The sequence below is a fragment of the Amblyomma mixtum genome, chromosome 1 (genome assembly GCF_055824585.1).
Source record: "Amblyomma mixtum isolate Tamu chromosome 1, ASM5582458v1, whole genome shotgun sequence".
Classification (NCBI taxonomy): Eukaryota; Metazoa; Arthropoda; class Arachnida; order Ixodida; family Ixodidae; genus Amblyomma; species Amblyomma mixtum.
In genome coordinates this window covers 252705512-252719460 of record NC_143012.1, presented here as the reverse complement: position 1 = coordinate 252719460, position 13949 = coordinate 252705512, and the positions used below count along the sequence as shown (strand labels likewise).

At 45.3% G+C, this 13949-nt stretch overlaps 1 protein-coding gene across 1 annotated transcript in view; it reads right to left on the bottom strand.

Annotated features, from left to right (window-relative positions):
• The window catches only part of LOC149371484 (adenylate cyclase type 8-like), a 427973-nt gene extending 414293 nt beyond the window's left edge, over positions 1 to 13680 (bottom strand). Inside the window, exon 1 of the mRNA XM_089565713.1 lies at positions 13297 to 13680. Coding sequence (XP_089421839.1) covers positions 13297 to 13424 — 128 coding nt within the window. The 5' untranslated portion in view covers positions 13425 to 13680. The remainder of the gene's footprint in view (positions 1 to 13296) is intronic.
• Positions 13681 to 13949: the final 269 nt, after the last annotated feature.

The following is a 13949-nucleotide window of genomic DNA, read 5'->3' as shown; positions in this document are numbered from 1 at the left end:
TTCTGACCTAACCACGCCACGGTGCAATTGTTTCTGTTTTTATCAGTTCTTTTTTTCTTGAACGGGGACCTATCTCTCCTCTTCAGTGCGTCATAGTCGTCAAAGTTTAACTACGTTGTCGACCTTCTAATATATTATGCTCCTTACAAAAATTAGTAGTAATTGTCGCCTAAAATGTCAAGAAAACAGTCTCCTTTTGAAACACAGCAGGAAAAGAAATCCTCGTGCACGCTCACTTATCGCCAGCGAGTTCATAGAAGTGCACAGTGCATAATTTTAGATTTTATTTTTACAAGAGCAAAAAATTTTACCCTTTCCTAATGTTGTGCGGTACGTATGTATGCAATAACGTGACTACATCTACATTTCTGTGCTTCCATCACAGCATTTTTTAAGGAGCCTCTACAAATTGTCATATGATCTGTCTGTAACATCCATTGAAGATGTGTAGTGAAGCAAACGTTTGGGGAAGTTTCTGTGGATTCATGGTGGCACAAGCAGAACATGCTTGTATTTTATGATGCCTTTGTTTTTCGTGCGGTTTATTCCCGCGCTGGACGCCTTGGATATCATCGCGCAAAGTGCCTCCGTCGTCTGGAGTGGCATACACTGCTCCTGTAAAGCGACGAGCAGGAGTAGTTTTCCGCAGCCTATGACCCATATTGGCATCATAGTTTCACCCGCTTTTGTCACAAGGCTTCCACAACATGCGCTTGTGCGCTTTGTGTGTGCGTCTTTGTGTCTCTTCTTGTCCCGTCGTCTTCGTGGAGTTTTTGGGCTGTCACAACCACTCGCAAAGTCGGCAGGGGTCCACATTGCGTTCGTGCACTTCTTCTTAGTGCAGTGCAAGTGTTACGTGTCCTGCATAAGCCGATCTCTTGGAACGCTCAACGACAAGCCGGCGCCTACGAGCAGTACTAGCTTATTCAATTACGTAGTGTACCCCTCTACTTTTTGGTCTCGCTGCAGTGCAGTGCGGTGCCGTGCCGCGCCGTGCCATGCCATGCAGTGCAGTGCAGTGCAGTGCAGTGCAGTGCAGTGCAGTGCAGTGCAAAGCAGCGAAATTGCGCCCGGCTACATCCGATCGCCGCTATGTATTCGGTGTGCTCCACTGATTTTCCCTAAACTAGTAAACAAAACGAAATCTGTAAATGGCGCTCGACAACCGTCAAATTTATGGGCTTTCTGTATATACCTCTAGGGTGCTCGCGTTAACCGCGCGTAGTCCAATCAGGTAACGCTACGAAACGCTGTCGCCTGCGTAGTCATCTAATCCTACCGGAGGGCAAATAATTCTTCCACAATTTTTCTTTGTCCCAATTAAAAACAGTGCGGATATACAAGTGCTGAATAAGGCTTTCCTTCCGGTGTTCATGCAACACAACGCTATTTTCGCCGGTGCCGTGATCCTCATTAGAGAAATAAGAAGGGTTGCGTTGCAAGAGAGAAAATGAAATATAACCGCGCAGCGATGCTCGAACAATTCACACCTGAAGAAAGCCACAGTGGTTCCTTGTCAGCGAACAAAGAGGCATGTTTCATTCCTTTATTTCTTTCCTCCCACCTAACAAATCAGATGCGGCTCTGCCTCTTGAAAAATCAGCGGGAGCAACGAATATGGTTAGGCCTCGACGCCGTCGCTCATTAACTCACGAGCTTCCAGCGTGGGAGCATCAGCGCTTCCTAGTTTGAACGGACTCGGCTGCTGAGCAGCCCGCTTATATTTTTCCTGTTTTTCTTTTTTTCTTATGTAACGCAATACTTCATAACCTCCCGCGACAATGAAGGTTTTATATATCGGACTGTTTTATTATTTTTTCCCCTTATTATTATTTATTATGATGCATTACTATTACGAAAGCCTGCTTTTGCAGAGAAGTATGGCAAAATACTTTGACCAGCTTTCTTTAGAGCTTATTTTACCATGTCACTTCACATTGTATTCTTTCATCTTTTGCAGTAACCTAGCTCAACAAGGCGGGCTCCTTCCTTTATCGCCCAGAGCTCCCTGCCCCCTCCCCTTCACTTTAGCGTCCTCACGTTCATGACCAAGCAGTATTCATTAACAATGTTCACTGACGCAGACTTTACTGGTTATTCTGTCAAAACTAAAACCCGCGAAATATGGCTCCCTAAAAGCGAAACGGCCTAACTTTCTTTTATGTACAATGCGCATAGTAACTGTAGAGCTACTTTGTGAAAATAAGTAGGGCCTTGTTCCTTTAGTTCAATTTTCTCCGCAATAAAAATTCTCTGAAGGCTGTGGCGATGGAACTTTAATCTTCTGAACATCGGTCTGGTTCGAGCGCCATTAAAGACAAAAGTTCTTTGCATAGTGTTTCTAATAAGTACCCATGGTTCGCATGCATATTTTCGTCAATCATGCATTCAGTATGCCTAAACTACAAGAATAAAATGATAGTTAAAAAGTAATGTTTAAAACCGTGTTTCTTAACTGTCTGCAAGTGTTCTACGTGCACCACATGTAACTGCGCATTGACACGGCAGCCGTGAGGGTAGTTCGAGAAGAATATGCATGAGAGCCCCACCTGAACCAAGAGGTGAACATTGCATGTATATACCTTCAGCTTTAAATAATATTATTTCGGTTTCAATTTAATGAGCCTGCCTAACCTCAGCCGAACAAGTTCTTGAAACGAGTGCTTATGATCAGGCACTCATGGCTTAAGAGGTACGAATGTGAAGATCGTGTCAGCAAAGTTTTATTTTTCCATCTTCGTCTCTATCTTTCTCCTCTGTTTTATATTGTTCGAACCGATCCTTTTCTTCCTCCGCTTTGGGAGGAAAACAAGAGAGTAATAGCAACAATAAAAGCCTGACGAGGCTCGCGAACTCTGGCAAGTTTGTGAGTTATACAAATATAACCTGGTTAGCCCTGTTCGCGATTGTTGATAAGCCGGGAATTCTATATAGCTCAGCGACATACACATAAATACGATAAAGAGTGATTGACGCTTAAAGCACATTACTTCATACATTACTTAATAGTATCCAATAGTATATTTCGCATGAAATGACAGAGCCGCAGTACCGGCCTGGCTTATTAACTGCCAAAGAGCATCAAGCTTCGATTCTCATATCGGCGCATAGCGCCTTGTTCCGGATTTAGGCCGCACGCGCTTGGCAGTCGACGCCCGCTAGCGATAGCAGCAGCGTTTTGAATGCCCCCCCCCCCCCCCCCCCCCCCAAGAAAAAAAAAATTACCGGTGGGCAAACTCCTTCGTCGCGCTGCTCAATTGTGCATGATGTTCTGCTCTTCCATTCCGCCTGCTCGCACAAAGCAGTGCAGCCCTGTACCGTGAGCACAGCGCGATGGAAAAAAACTCGCAGCCAAAAAGTACACCAAAATAATGCACGCAGATATTACGCGAATCCCGTGATTATCCAGCTTCGGTTTTCATACGAGTGCCTTGTCCGGTTGGTCGTCAGCGGCAAACATCAAAGCAGGGGTTCAAGAATCGCAGTCCTTTGAAAAAGCTAGGAAAGGAAGATTTCATCTGGCGAGCAAACACTTTTACTGGACCAGTAGGCTCCGGACTATTCTTCTGAACGATATTAGAATGAGGGAGAGGATTTATGCAGGATACTCGGGATAGGCTGCGCATGCTTTTATGACAGAGGCGACACACACAGCGGTGTTCATCGACGCATATCCGAAGTGCCTCAGGATTTAAACAGAACCTGTAACCAAGGAGTTACCTAATCGATACATAAAGCCTGAATTCCCGAACGTTCAGCCGCTTCCGAGATTGCACGGCGTTCTGAGCGCTAGGCGTCATACGCGTACACTTACCACAGTTACAGCCGTGTAAGAAGACATTGAATTAACGTAGCGAGCTTAATACTTTCTCCTCAGTTTGAAAAGCAACTGCAGGAAGAGAAACAAAGTAGATTTCAGCTGCCTGCATCAGGGGTTTTGTATCAAGTGGCAGGTTTCTTGCATCATGAGTTGTGTAAGGCCAAATCTCCGCATTATGCTCGCGACGAGAAGACCCTGAATGTGGTACTGACGTCATCAAGATGCGTTCAGTAACGTCTGCTTAATTATACGCGACACCATGTAGAGAAGCTCTCCAAGCTGCCTTCTGTGAGCCGACGTTTACTCCCTTACCGCTAGTTTGTTGGTTTTACTAATGTTAATTGCTTTTGTGCGACCATTATAGCAACACGAGAATGGTTACGATTACTGTCGATATTAGTGCCACAGTATAGTAACCAAAGGTGCTTTGGATATTGCAAATTTGTGGTTCAATCCTCTATAGTATATTTTTATGCCTCCTACTCGGAGACTGGCGGGGGAACCTTAACTATCATTGTACATGGCTGGTCACTCTACCAGCAGCACTGGAGATAAAATGATACTGAAATAAATAGGAAGAGGATACAAGGCAGATAATTATTTTTTGCTCAAGTATGTGAACAACTCAAGTGTTCATAACTGAATTGAGTAAGAGATCAAAATGACAAATCTGTCTCTGGTCGTCTCTTAGGCAGCTGTTCCTTGTATGAGAAGCGAACGAATGATTTTCTCTTGATCGAGCAATGCTGCGTGAATTGTGCGGTGGACATTTCTGGGACATAAACTAATGAGGGAGCCTCTGTCCAGGTGTGCAACGCCCAACTGACAACGGTTCCGATCGTGCATGACTAAGCTGTCTCCAGATAGATTCCAACGCTGTTCAAAGCGTTTTATTATGCTGTAAAAAGAAAGAAGAATAACTTTAGACATTATTCGATGATCTATTCGTTTCTTCGACGCAAGGTAAAAACTGTTGTGCCTCCCCCCGCCCCACCTTGTGCTGCCGGGTGCTCGCCGGTTTTAAAATGGGTGCAAACTTTCCCCTGGCCTGATGCTTGACTACTCTGGGGTGAAAAGATTGGTAAAATTCAGTCTCACATAACCTCTTCCAGAAAAAAATAAACAAGCCATGGAGCGCTTTAACCAAGCTGTACTGGCGCCATTAAAATGAAACCATCTTGATCAATGTAAACTGTCGCGGACACTGCTGGCCACAGCATAAGGTGCCTCCTCGTACTAGATTTAGAAAAGCCACCTAGCGAACATACTGATTTAGTTTGATTGCGTGAGTGCAGTAATGTTCGTACGCCCGCGATGCATCTCATTAAATTTAACCGTGGGAGTGAACATGTCGATCCGGCATTTCTTTCAAAATCTCCCTAAAGCGTTTAACCGTATAATACTTGTATCGGCTTTCAGTCGGAACTCTAAAATATATTTTCGACCTGCGCTCAAGAAACTGCGCTAGGAGCCGCTTCTAAAGCTATGTGAGGTGCACTAAACGGAGCGGAACGAAATCCCTTCATAGTCGGTAACGTCGAAAAAGAAAGAGAAACGAGAATATTCCGTCACGTCTCAGGTGCAAAATTCCAGATCTCTGAACCTCGGGAACCTGTCCCGCGTGCATAAATGACTCTGTAACTCGCTTATTTGCATTGCAGATTCATTAAAAACGACGATGTAGGAAGACATCTAGGTGCGTCGAGTTACACGGGCCTAGCAAAGACGCCCAGCCGTGCGTCTTCTTCGTACAAGCATGCACCCGCTCACGCACGCACCGGCACCCATACAACCACTCCACACACGTGCGGACGCCGTATGAGAGGCTCTTAGAGGTTCTGGGGTAGCGAAAATGTTCACGCACTGCGTCACTTGGATCCAGGTTTTTGCATGCCTCCTTTTGCGGTACCCGGGCACCAAGCGTCGGGCTTAACACATACGGGATGCTGCAGAAAATGTGAGCTTAAAGAGATTACGCTGCCCTTTAAAGTGAAAGAAGACTGGCTAGAAACAAGAGAAAGCTTTATTTACCTGGGTTGCAACTTCGCTTCTTTCTGGCCTGTATCCTCTCCGGACAGAATTCTCCCAGATTTCACGTCCTCAACGAAATGAGTAGGATAGCTGCACAAATATCCTCACCCTCGAGCACTATATATGAGTGCTCCCTCACCAAGGCCTACATCTCATGACTGCCCACTGCACACTCTCCACTGAGGTAGCTCCCTGAATCACGTTTATTACAGCGAAAGCCATTCAACAGGTTCCTGCCCGACTAATTTTGACTTCTTAGTGTAAACCATGAACTTCTGATCACGTGACTGTTGCTGCTTCACGCTCACGTGGCCCTTCACGCGATAAGCCCCACTCACGTCACTATGCGCCCGTTGAAAACGGGCTGATTATAGTAGCCAAGGTTGCCACAAAGTCTGTATATAGATGGTCGACTTTTCTGTACGTCTTAGGCATTAACTAAAGATCGCCACCATCACGAGGAGAGGTTTCGTTGATCTTAACGCAATATGCCGCAGAGTGACACCATTTCGTAAGTTTTCATTTTCCTTTCGAGTTAAGCGTGACGCAGGTACGCATCGTTATGGTTCGTCATGTCCACGTTTCTCAACGCAGCAAATGGTGACTATAACGTGGAATAACGTGAAACCTGATTCTGACTTAACCGCACTTTTAACGTCACACTGTATATTAACAAAATTTACTACTTCTGAAAGCGCCTACGTCTATTTTCTTAATTTTGACATTTGGAATAGGGTAATTCACTGTGGCACAGTTCTGCCATTTCCAGCGTTCGAAAAGCCGGTAGCAGAAAATTTGCACAGAGGACTGACTCGACACCACTGATTTCTGATTCTGCGCCAGTGCTCGGCTTTATTGGACAGTTCTTTTCATTGTCTACCCCCCCCCCCCCCCCCCCCCTTAGCATCTCGTCCTTCGTGGTGTACATCGCGTTTGAACTGGCACACTTCTGCAAAGGTCGCTCAATTATGGCAAATGGCATAGTAGTACCTCCTCCTGGACCGATCATGCCGTCACCTCATCTACTGCCTTACTCTAGAGCCTGATGCTCTTTGCATATATGAGCGAGACGCTAATAAATCGCTCTTTTCAAAACGCCCGAACGCATTCTTTTGCTGGCCTTTTCAGGAAGATATTGACCAGTTACAGTATGTTAGTTTAGAAAGTATCAGAACCATGGCGATATTGTACAGCGTAAAGTTGCCGTGCGGTTTTCTTTCCGACCGTACAGAGCCTTTTGTTTTGAGGCCCAATTTTCGTGAGACGCTGTGTAGGCCCCACAAAGGAAAGAGTCATATCAGGACGCAAGAATAGTCTGAAAACCTCTTTCCGTACTCCCTCGCAGTTGCTCGTCCCGAGACCCGCGACAACAGTGAGATTTATTTTGAGTCTTTTCTTCCGGGAGAGCGCACTCGTAAGCGGCAATATTTTAACCGGAAATATGTTTCTGTAATGGGACCTCTCTATGGCGCATTGCATTTGGACACATAGAATATATTTTTTTTTTACCTGGTTAACGTTATTTCTACAAACAATTCTTCGTAGCACAGTTTTCGCAGATATTGGAAACCACATGTATCATTCGCATAGTAAACTAAATGCAGGCTGGGTGTTCCACCTATGATGTTCAGAATTTGCTAAAAATATGGTTTTCGAGTGAGAAGAGCGCTTTTTTCGGCATAACATGTCACTAGCGTAGCGCTGCAGGATATAGCTCAGATGTGATAACTTGTAGGCTTGGTAACTGATATTGAGTAATTAACGTTCAAAATATTAATGTTATTATTTTTATTTATCGAAACCCGTGTAGCCCACCACAAGTTATATTCATATCAGTTTGTACAATTATGAAAACGCAGCTGCCCCCGGCGCTATAGCCCAAAAAATTTCGACAACATCAGGCCAAAATACATGTTCTTTCGAGAAACTTCCAGGCAAAGCAACCCCCCAAATTAACCATAATGGGCGGATGGACGGAAGGTAGGAACGTCCCCTTTAAAACGGGGAGATGGCAATGGCTACCATGCTCGACTTTTTTTTCTTTATTTTTATTTTACTGTTATAAAATGATCTTAAAATTTTTAATTTTCTTTAAATACGTTTTCGTTCCTACAATTCCAACCTTGCGTCACCACTCTGCTTTTGAGCCACAAAACTTCAAAACGCATTTTGCTAACTTCCACTGCAGATTTATTTACTTGAACATTATTGCCACTAAACCTTCCGGGCTTCCGGCAGAGTGACTGTGCCTGCATTGACATCAGGATGGATACCATCACATTGGAGTATGAGATGTTCAACTATTTCTGCGTACCGTATTTACTCGCATAATCCTCGCACTTTTTTTCGCAGAAAATCGGTGCGAAGTTAGGGAGTGCGATAATTACGCGGGGAAAATTTTTGAACAATGCTTTGGAGTGCTGAAAGCAAATGTAAATAGGCTGTGAACCGGGGTTCTCAAGCCAGCTATTGTAAATTTAACCAAAACTTCAATTGCAAGCAGGACTTACGTTTGTAATAAAACCACAGAGACGACAAACACTAGCTGCAGAAACACTGTAGTTGTCTTAGGCTGTAGCTGGGTCATCCGCTCCTTTGTATCTGTTAGTCCTTTTATCATTAGTTTGGTAATGCTATATTTTGATAGTGCATGCACTTTTCCTTAGTTCTGTCGAGTGATGTTGGGGATGCGATGATTATGCGAGGAAAAAAAAATTCCAATTTTCGATAGGCAATGGGGGGGGTGCGAGCATTATGCGAGTGCGAGCATTATGCGAGTAAATACGGTATTTACCCCTCACAGCACATGTGTCGTCTTCTACGCTAAAAAATGTTTTTAATTCAGTAGCTGCGCTTTCTAAGAAACCCTGATCTTGCTTCAAAGAGCAGGACATTGCGTCTTCAGTTATCAGGAAACGGTTGCATCCGGATCTTCCTTTTCTAGTATCGATTTAGTTCTGTACTATGTTTTTCTTGTCCACTAAATAAATCCAGTTTTTACCTGCCCCGTTTTTTAGCTGTCGATTCATTCTCTTCTTTCTGCGTCCTTGTGTCCTGCGTATTTACTGGTTAGTTTCCCAGGTCTTTTCCACCATTTTTAGGCCACGTTCTTTCCTTTTAAGCATTTAAATACCTTAGCTGCCCACCTGTCATCATTCACTTTCCTGAATCGTTCTTCATATAACATTTTACTCCTAGTTTCCCGTGCTTCGAACGATGCCCAGCCCATATCCTCCTGTACTGCCGCGTTTGCGGCTCTGCCGTGGGCACTTAGCGCTAATCTTCCAACAGCACTTTGGTTTACTTGTAATCTCGACTGATCTTCTGCCCTTAAGCACAGAACTGCATCCCCGTAAGCAAGCCCCGGTGCCATTATTCCTTTCCAAATACCTCTCAGTACTTCATATTTATTGTACCCCCATAATGCCCTATGTTTCATTATCCGCGCATCTCTTCGCCCTTTTGCCCACACAGACTGTTCGTGCTTTTCCGTGTATATCTCTCTTTTGTGTACCCATGTCCCGTGATATCAGTATTTGGCCACTTTTGGTATTTCACGGCCTTCTATTGTAAGCACCCGATCAGTTCTATTGTTAAAAATCATCACACCTGACTAAGTTGAGCTTAAACTGAAATTTTTGCCGCCACAGCGCTGAGGGGAACTGCATTTGCGAAATTGTAAATATTAATATGGACATCATTTATGCTAGGCTCCTCACCTATCGCTAAATAAAAAGGCTAGCAGTAATAGCTAAAACGTTATGTAATTAATTAATTTAAAACTTAGTAGTAAGTACGACTTAGCTGTACTCTGATGTGCTAGACCAATGAGAATGCTGCGATGAGAATAGCATCCCTCTAACTCAAAAAGTCTTATTTTAAATATTGCAAAACATCGAAGATGAAACACCCAGTATAGTGCTCTTCTCTGACTTATCATAATGAAAGACACAATGCCCAGGCAGACCAAGATAATTCCACCAAACCCAGATTGAAATGTATGGCCAGATAGGAAACAAAATGGGGTCTTTTTAAATTGATTTGTCATATCAAGATACGCTGTTCCAAATGTTTCTCTTATACAAGTGAACAAAGCCCGCCAGCTGCATCGATCCGGCCCAGTTCATTCTAGCGTCGGCCTGCTCTTAACGCGAACATGCGGGCGGAATTATCGCCCGAGAGGCATCGTCAGCTTTTCTCAGGGGCCACGGTTGCGCAAACAAGCGTCTAGCGCGGACTTAAATATCCGCTCTGGCTAACAGCACCAGCCAATCTAGGCAACACCCGCTTGCGCTTCTTAGCGCTCTGCATTTTGGAGAACGAGCCGTACTAGCTCTGCGACTCAACTCTATCGTAAAAAAGTAGTGAAAAAATGCTTGTTATTTGATGCGGATAGGTACTCACTCTTCCCACCATACGGAAGGACCCTCATAAGGAGTCTGTCTGACCGTTTTGCTTGCTTCTGGCAAATAAGTATGGCAGTTTCCTAACCACTAACAGCATACAAAGAGTGGAAGCTAGCTGAACTGTCGCATATGCAATACATGCTTCTGCTTCTTTGTCGCTTATTAGGCTGTTAGCAAAAACCTCTACCTGAGAAATTTGTTCTCTTTCTTCAAGTAGAGGTAAATGAACTAACGATGAACTGCTCGATGAACAGTGCTCTTTCCCATGCTGCTCTTGCAGAGTCCCAATGACCGGGCGGGGAAGAGGGTCGGGGGAGAGTGGGAGAAGTGAGGAAGGTGAGACACAGGTGCTCCCCCCCCCCCCCCCCCCCCCCCCCCCCTCTGTCTTTCCTGGACTTCATTAGCTTAGAAAACCTTTTATTCATTCCTACGAACAACACCTTCAATGCAATAAGGAAATAAGCATCCCTTAAAGAAAGCCACGCCGTCATTTTCTGTCTCGTAATCTTAATTCGGACCGAGTCATCGAGACATTGTCCCGATCAGTTTTTCATCTTCTTCATTATTTTTCGCGCTTGATTTTGCTGCGTAATAGATTTCCTCCTTTGCAGTATGCTGTCCGCCAACGATATTCACGTATGCAGACTCGCACACAAAACGCCTGTTATATTAGATGTTCTAAAGCAGGAATAAGAGCAAGGAGAGGATTTTAATTGCTGGCGCGCTTCGCTGAGACATTCAGTTTTGCTGCATAGGTCGGTCAAGCGATATTGCGGCGATGAATGTCATTCGATCCAGACTCATCACGCTTTCCCTTGGCGACTAGAATGCCTCTTGAGTATCCTGATTTTCCCCTTTCCAACGTGTCAACATGTGGAACATTTGGTATCTACGTGGCTCAGAAACCTGTTTCGACAATACGTGCCTTTTTACAACATCCAAAAGACCGCGTCCCAAGAGAAAAACTGCCGCATGTCGTTTACAAAATCTCGTGCTCCAAGTGCCAGGCTTCATACGTCGGCGAAACAAAAAACCTCCATCAAATAATAAGGCAACACAAAAATGACATCCGGCTAACGAATTCGGAAGCCAACCCCCTCGCCGAACAATGCGAGCGCGCTGACCACCCAATAGCCTTCGAGGAGGTGAGCGTCTTGGCTGTGGAGCCAAACCTGTTTAAAAGGCGACATATGGAGTCATGGCACATCCGCCTCACAAAGGCGGCGATGAATAGGACTCCACGAACGCTCCCCTCCGCGTACGTTAGTGGACTGCGCCACGTGCTAACAAAGGGAGACACTTTAGTCACCCCTGAAGAAGGGACCGAGTTGGTCCCCAAACGTTGGGCAAAATTAACATATTGGTTGGCATCAGTTTCTTTCTCTCAACTATCTCAAGAACCCAACCACACGGACTTCCGTTAAATATGTTTTCATTGGAATGGATACAATATGGCGGAAAGAAACACTACAGTAATCTACAGGACTGGGTCCCATCGGGAATGGTAAGTCGCCTAAACCTGCTGCTGACACGTAGCTTTATATTTGCGTTCAGGGTGCGAAATAAGATGCTCTTCTGGCGCATCGATGCGTAATTCTCATCGTCATCACCATCCAAGCTAAGTACGGTGAAGGAATGTGCCCCTCCGAGGAGATTCCTGATGACGCGCTTCTGAGCCAGTCAAGCCTTTGCGTTTATATTTTTGGCGCACGTTTTCTTATACCTTGTTACAGAAACTGCGTTCCGTTTCTTCCTTGTCTCATGTTAGTCGACGAATCATGGGCCTCATGAAAACTTAATAGAATTTTCAACGAAGTGAAACCTGTTAGAGCCAATTTAACATCACTTATTGACATGCGCAACTACATCTTCAGGCCGAGATGTACGCTTCGCAAAATGTTTTAGCCACGTGAAAGACTCTGTGCTCACGACATCCAGGATCCTGTCTTTATTTATCTTCTGCAATAATAGAAAATGTACCTGTTCTAACAATGCGATATTTATTTCCCAAGTTTTCATGACATCAGTTTTCAAGTCTTATTGACCGCACACAGATTCTAGTTGCCGTGACGCTATTACCTGCTAAATTTATTCATCGCTCCTACAGTGCAATGACCGCCATCCAAAAGTGATAATCTCCTTGAGCTAATTTTTTGTCTTGGAGCGCTCCCACCCGGGCACGTTTGTGAGCTTGTGTGTGTGGGCGTCTGTGCGTACGTCTATGCGTGCTAGTACCTGAACCTGTGCAACATTGCTCGCGTTTATTGCTCAGATATCACTTCTTCTAAACGCTACTTTATAAATCCATAAAGATGGGGTCCGCTGGATGCAAAAAAAAAAAACACGTTCGTGTGAGAAATGTTCCCGCAGGAGGGAAACTGCCACAATTTCACTAGTACACGTGAAACTTGAGAGGGGCTTGAAGCAACAAAGCGCTGATTGGTGAAAAAAAAAAAGCGCCTTTTAAGGCGAAAGCCTTTAATGACTCATCTTTTTCCGGCCTTCCGTCCACGAAAACTGTCACATTATAGATGTCAATCATCCAGCTGACATCACCAATGGCGTAATACGCCATAAGCAAACATCATTGAATTCATCGTGGCATAGTATGTCATAACCATTCATTAGCAATTCACCATTGATTAGTAATTAGTCATCATCAATAGAGCCAGTCAAACCGGCGCGAAAAGGCTTTCGTCTCGCGCACTCAGATCGTCAAAGTGCCCCCCTAATTTTTTTAAGGAGCTTTAGCGTACATCATGACACACAAATATTTCGCTTTCAAGCTGTCATGGCTCGTGACGTCACCCTGGTACATCATAGATTCCTTAATCTGATGCTGACGCCGTCAGCCGCTCCCGCAGATACAGTGAGCATGAGTACCACAACAGGTTACACACAATATGAGTATTATACTAGCGCCGTTACGAAAGGCGTTTCATGACAAACATCGCTTTTTCTTCCAGGAGAAGCTAGCAGCCCGACTCCCATGCGTTCTCGTCAGCGCGTGACAACGTTGCCGCGTCACATACCACTCACCGTGGTGCAATGTCAGCCCAGCAACACACAGGTTCCTCTACCGCGCTGGACTGGTCAAGCGGCTCGGGCGCAGTAGGCGGATACCCCTTTGACGAGGCTTCATTCACTGTGTCCACATCCGGCATCATCTCGTTCTCGGAGCCGCCTTGGGAACACCGGCGGCGTCGAAAGCGGCGACCCCGCAGCCCGCTTATGCACTCACCACCACAACAAGGATCACTGCCACAACCATCACTACCAGCACAAGCCTTACTGACTGACTGGCCTGCACTTTATCACTCCTCGTCTACATCCAAATAAAAGGAGCGAGCACAGAACTCCTCCTTTTAGGACGCAGCGAGACGTTGCACACTTTGGCTGCTCAAAATGGGGCTGAAGGCCGCAACAACAGCGGCACGCCGTGGAGCAAACACGACCGAAAGCCGATTGCAGCCCTTCAGGAAAGTGCCAACTTCTCTTTCTGCGGCCACGTGTTTTCTGCGTCGGTGTGTAATGGGGCGTGGTACGGCGTGTGTGCGACCGGGAAGCGCGCGCTATATCTGCGTCGCTGGTGATGGATAAAGGTAGCGAGGACTTTGCACTTCTTGTAGTTGAACCACTATGACAGATAAGCGTAACGTGGGAGCGAAAAGGGAAAATCAGAGCAGATGTTC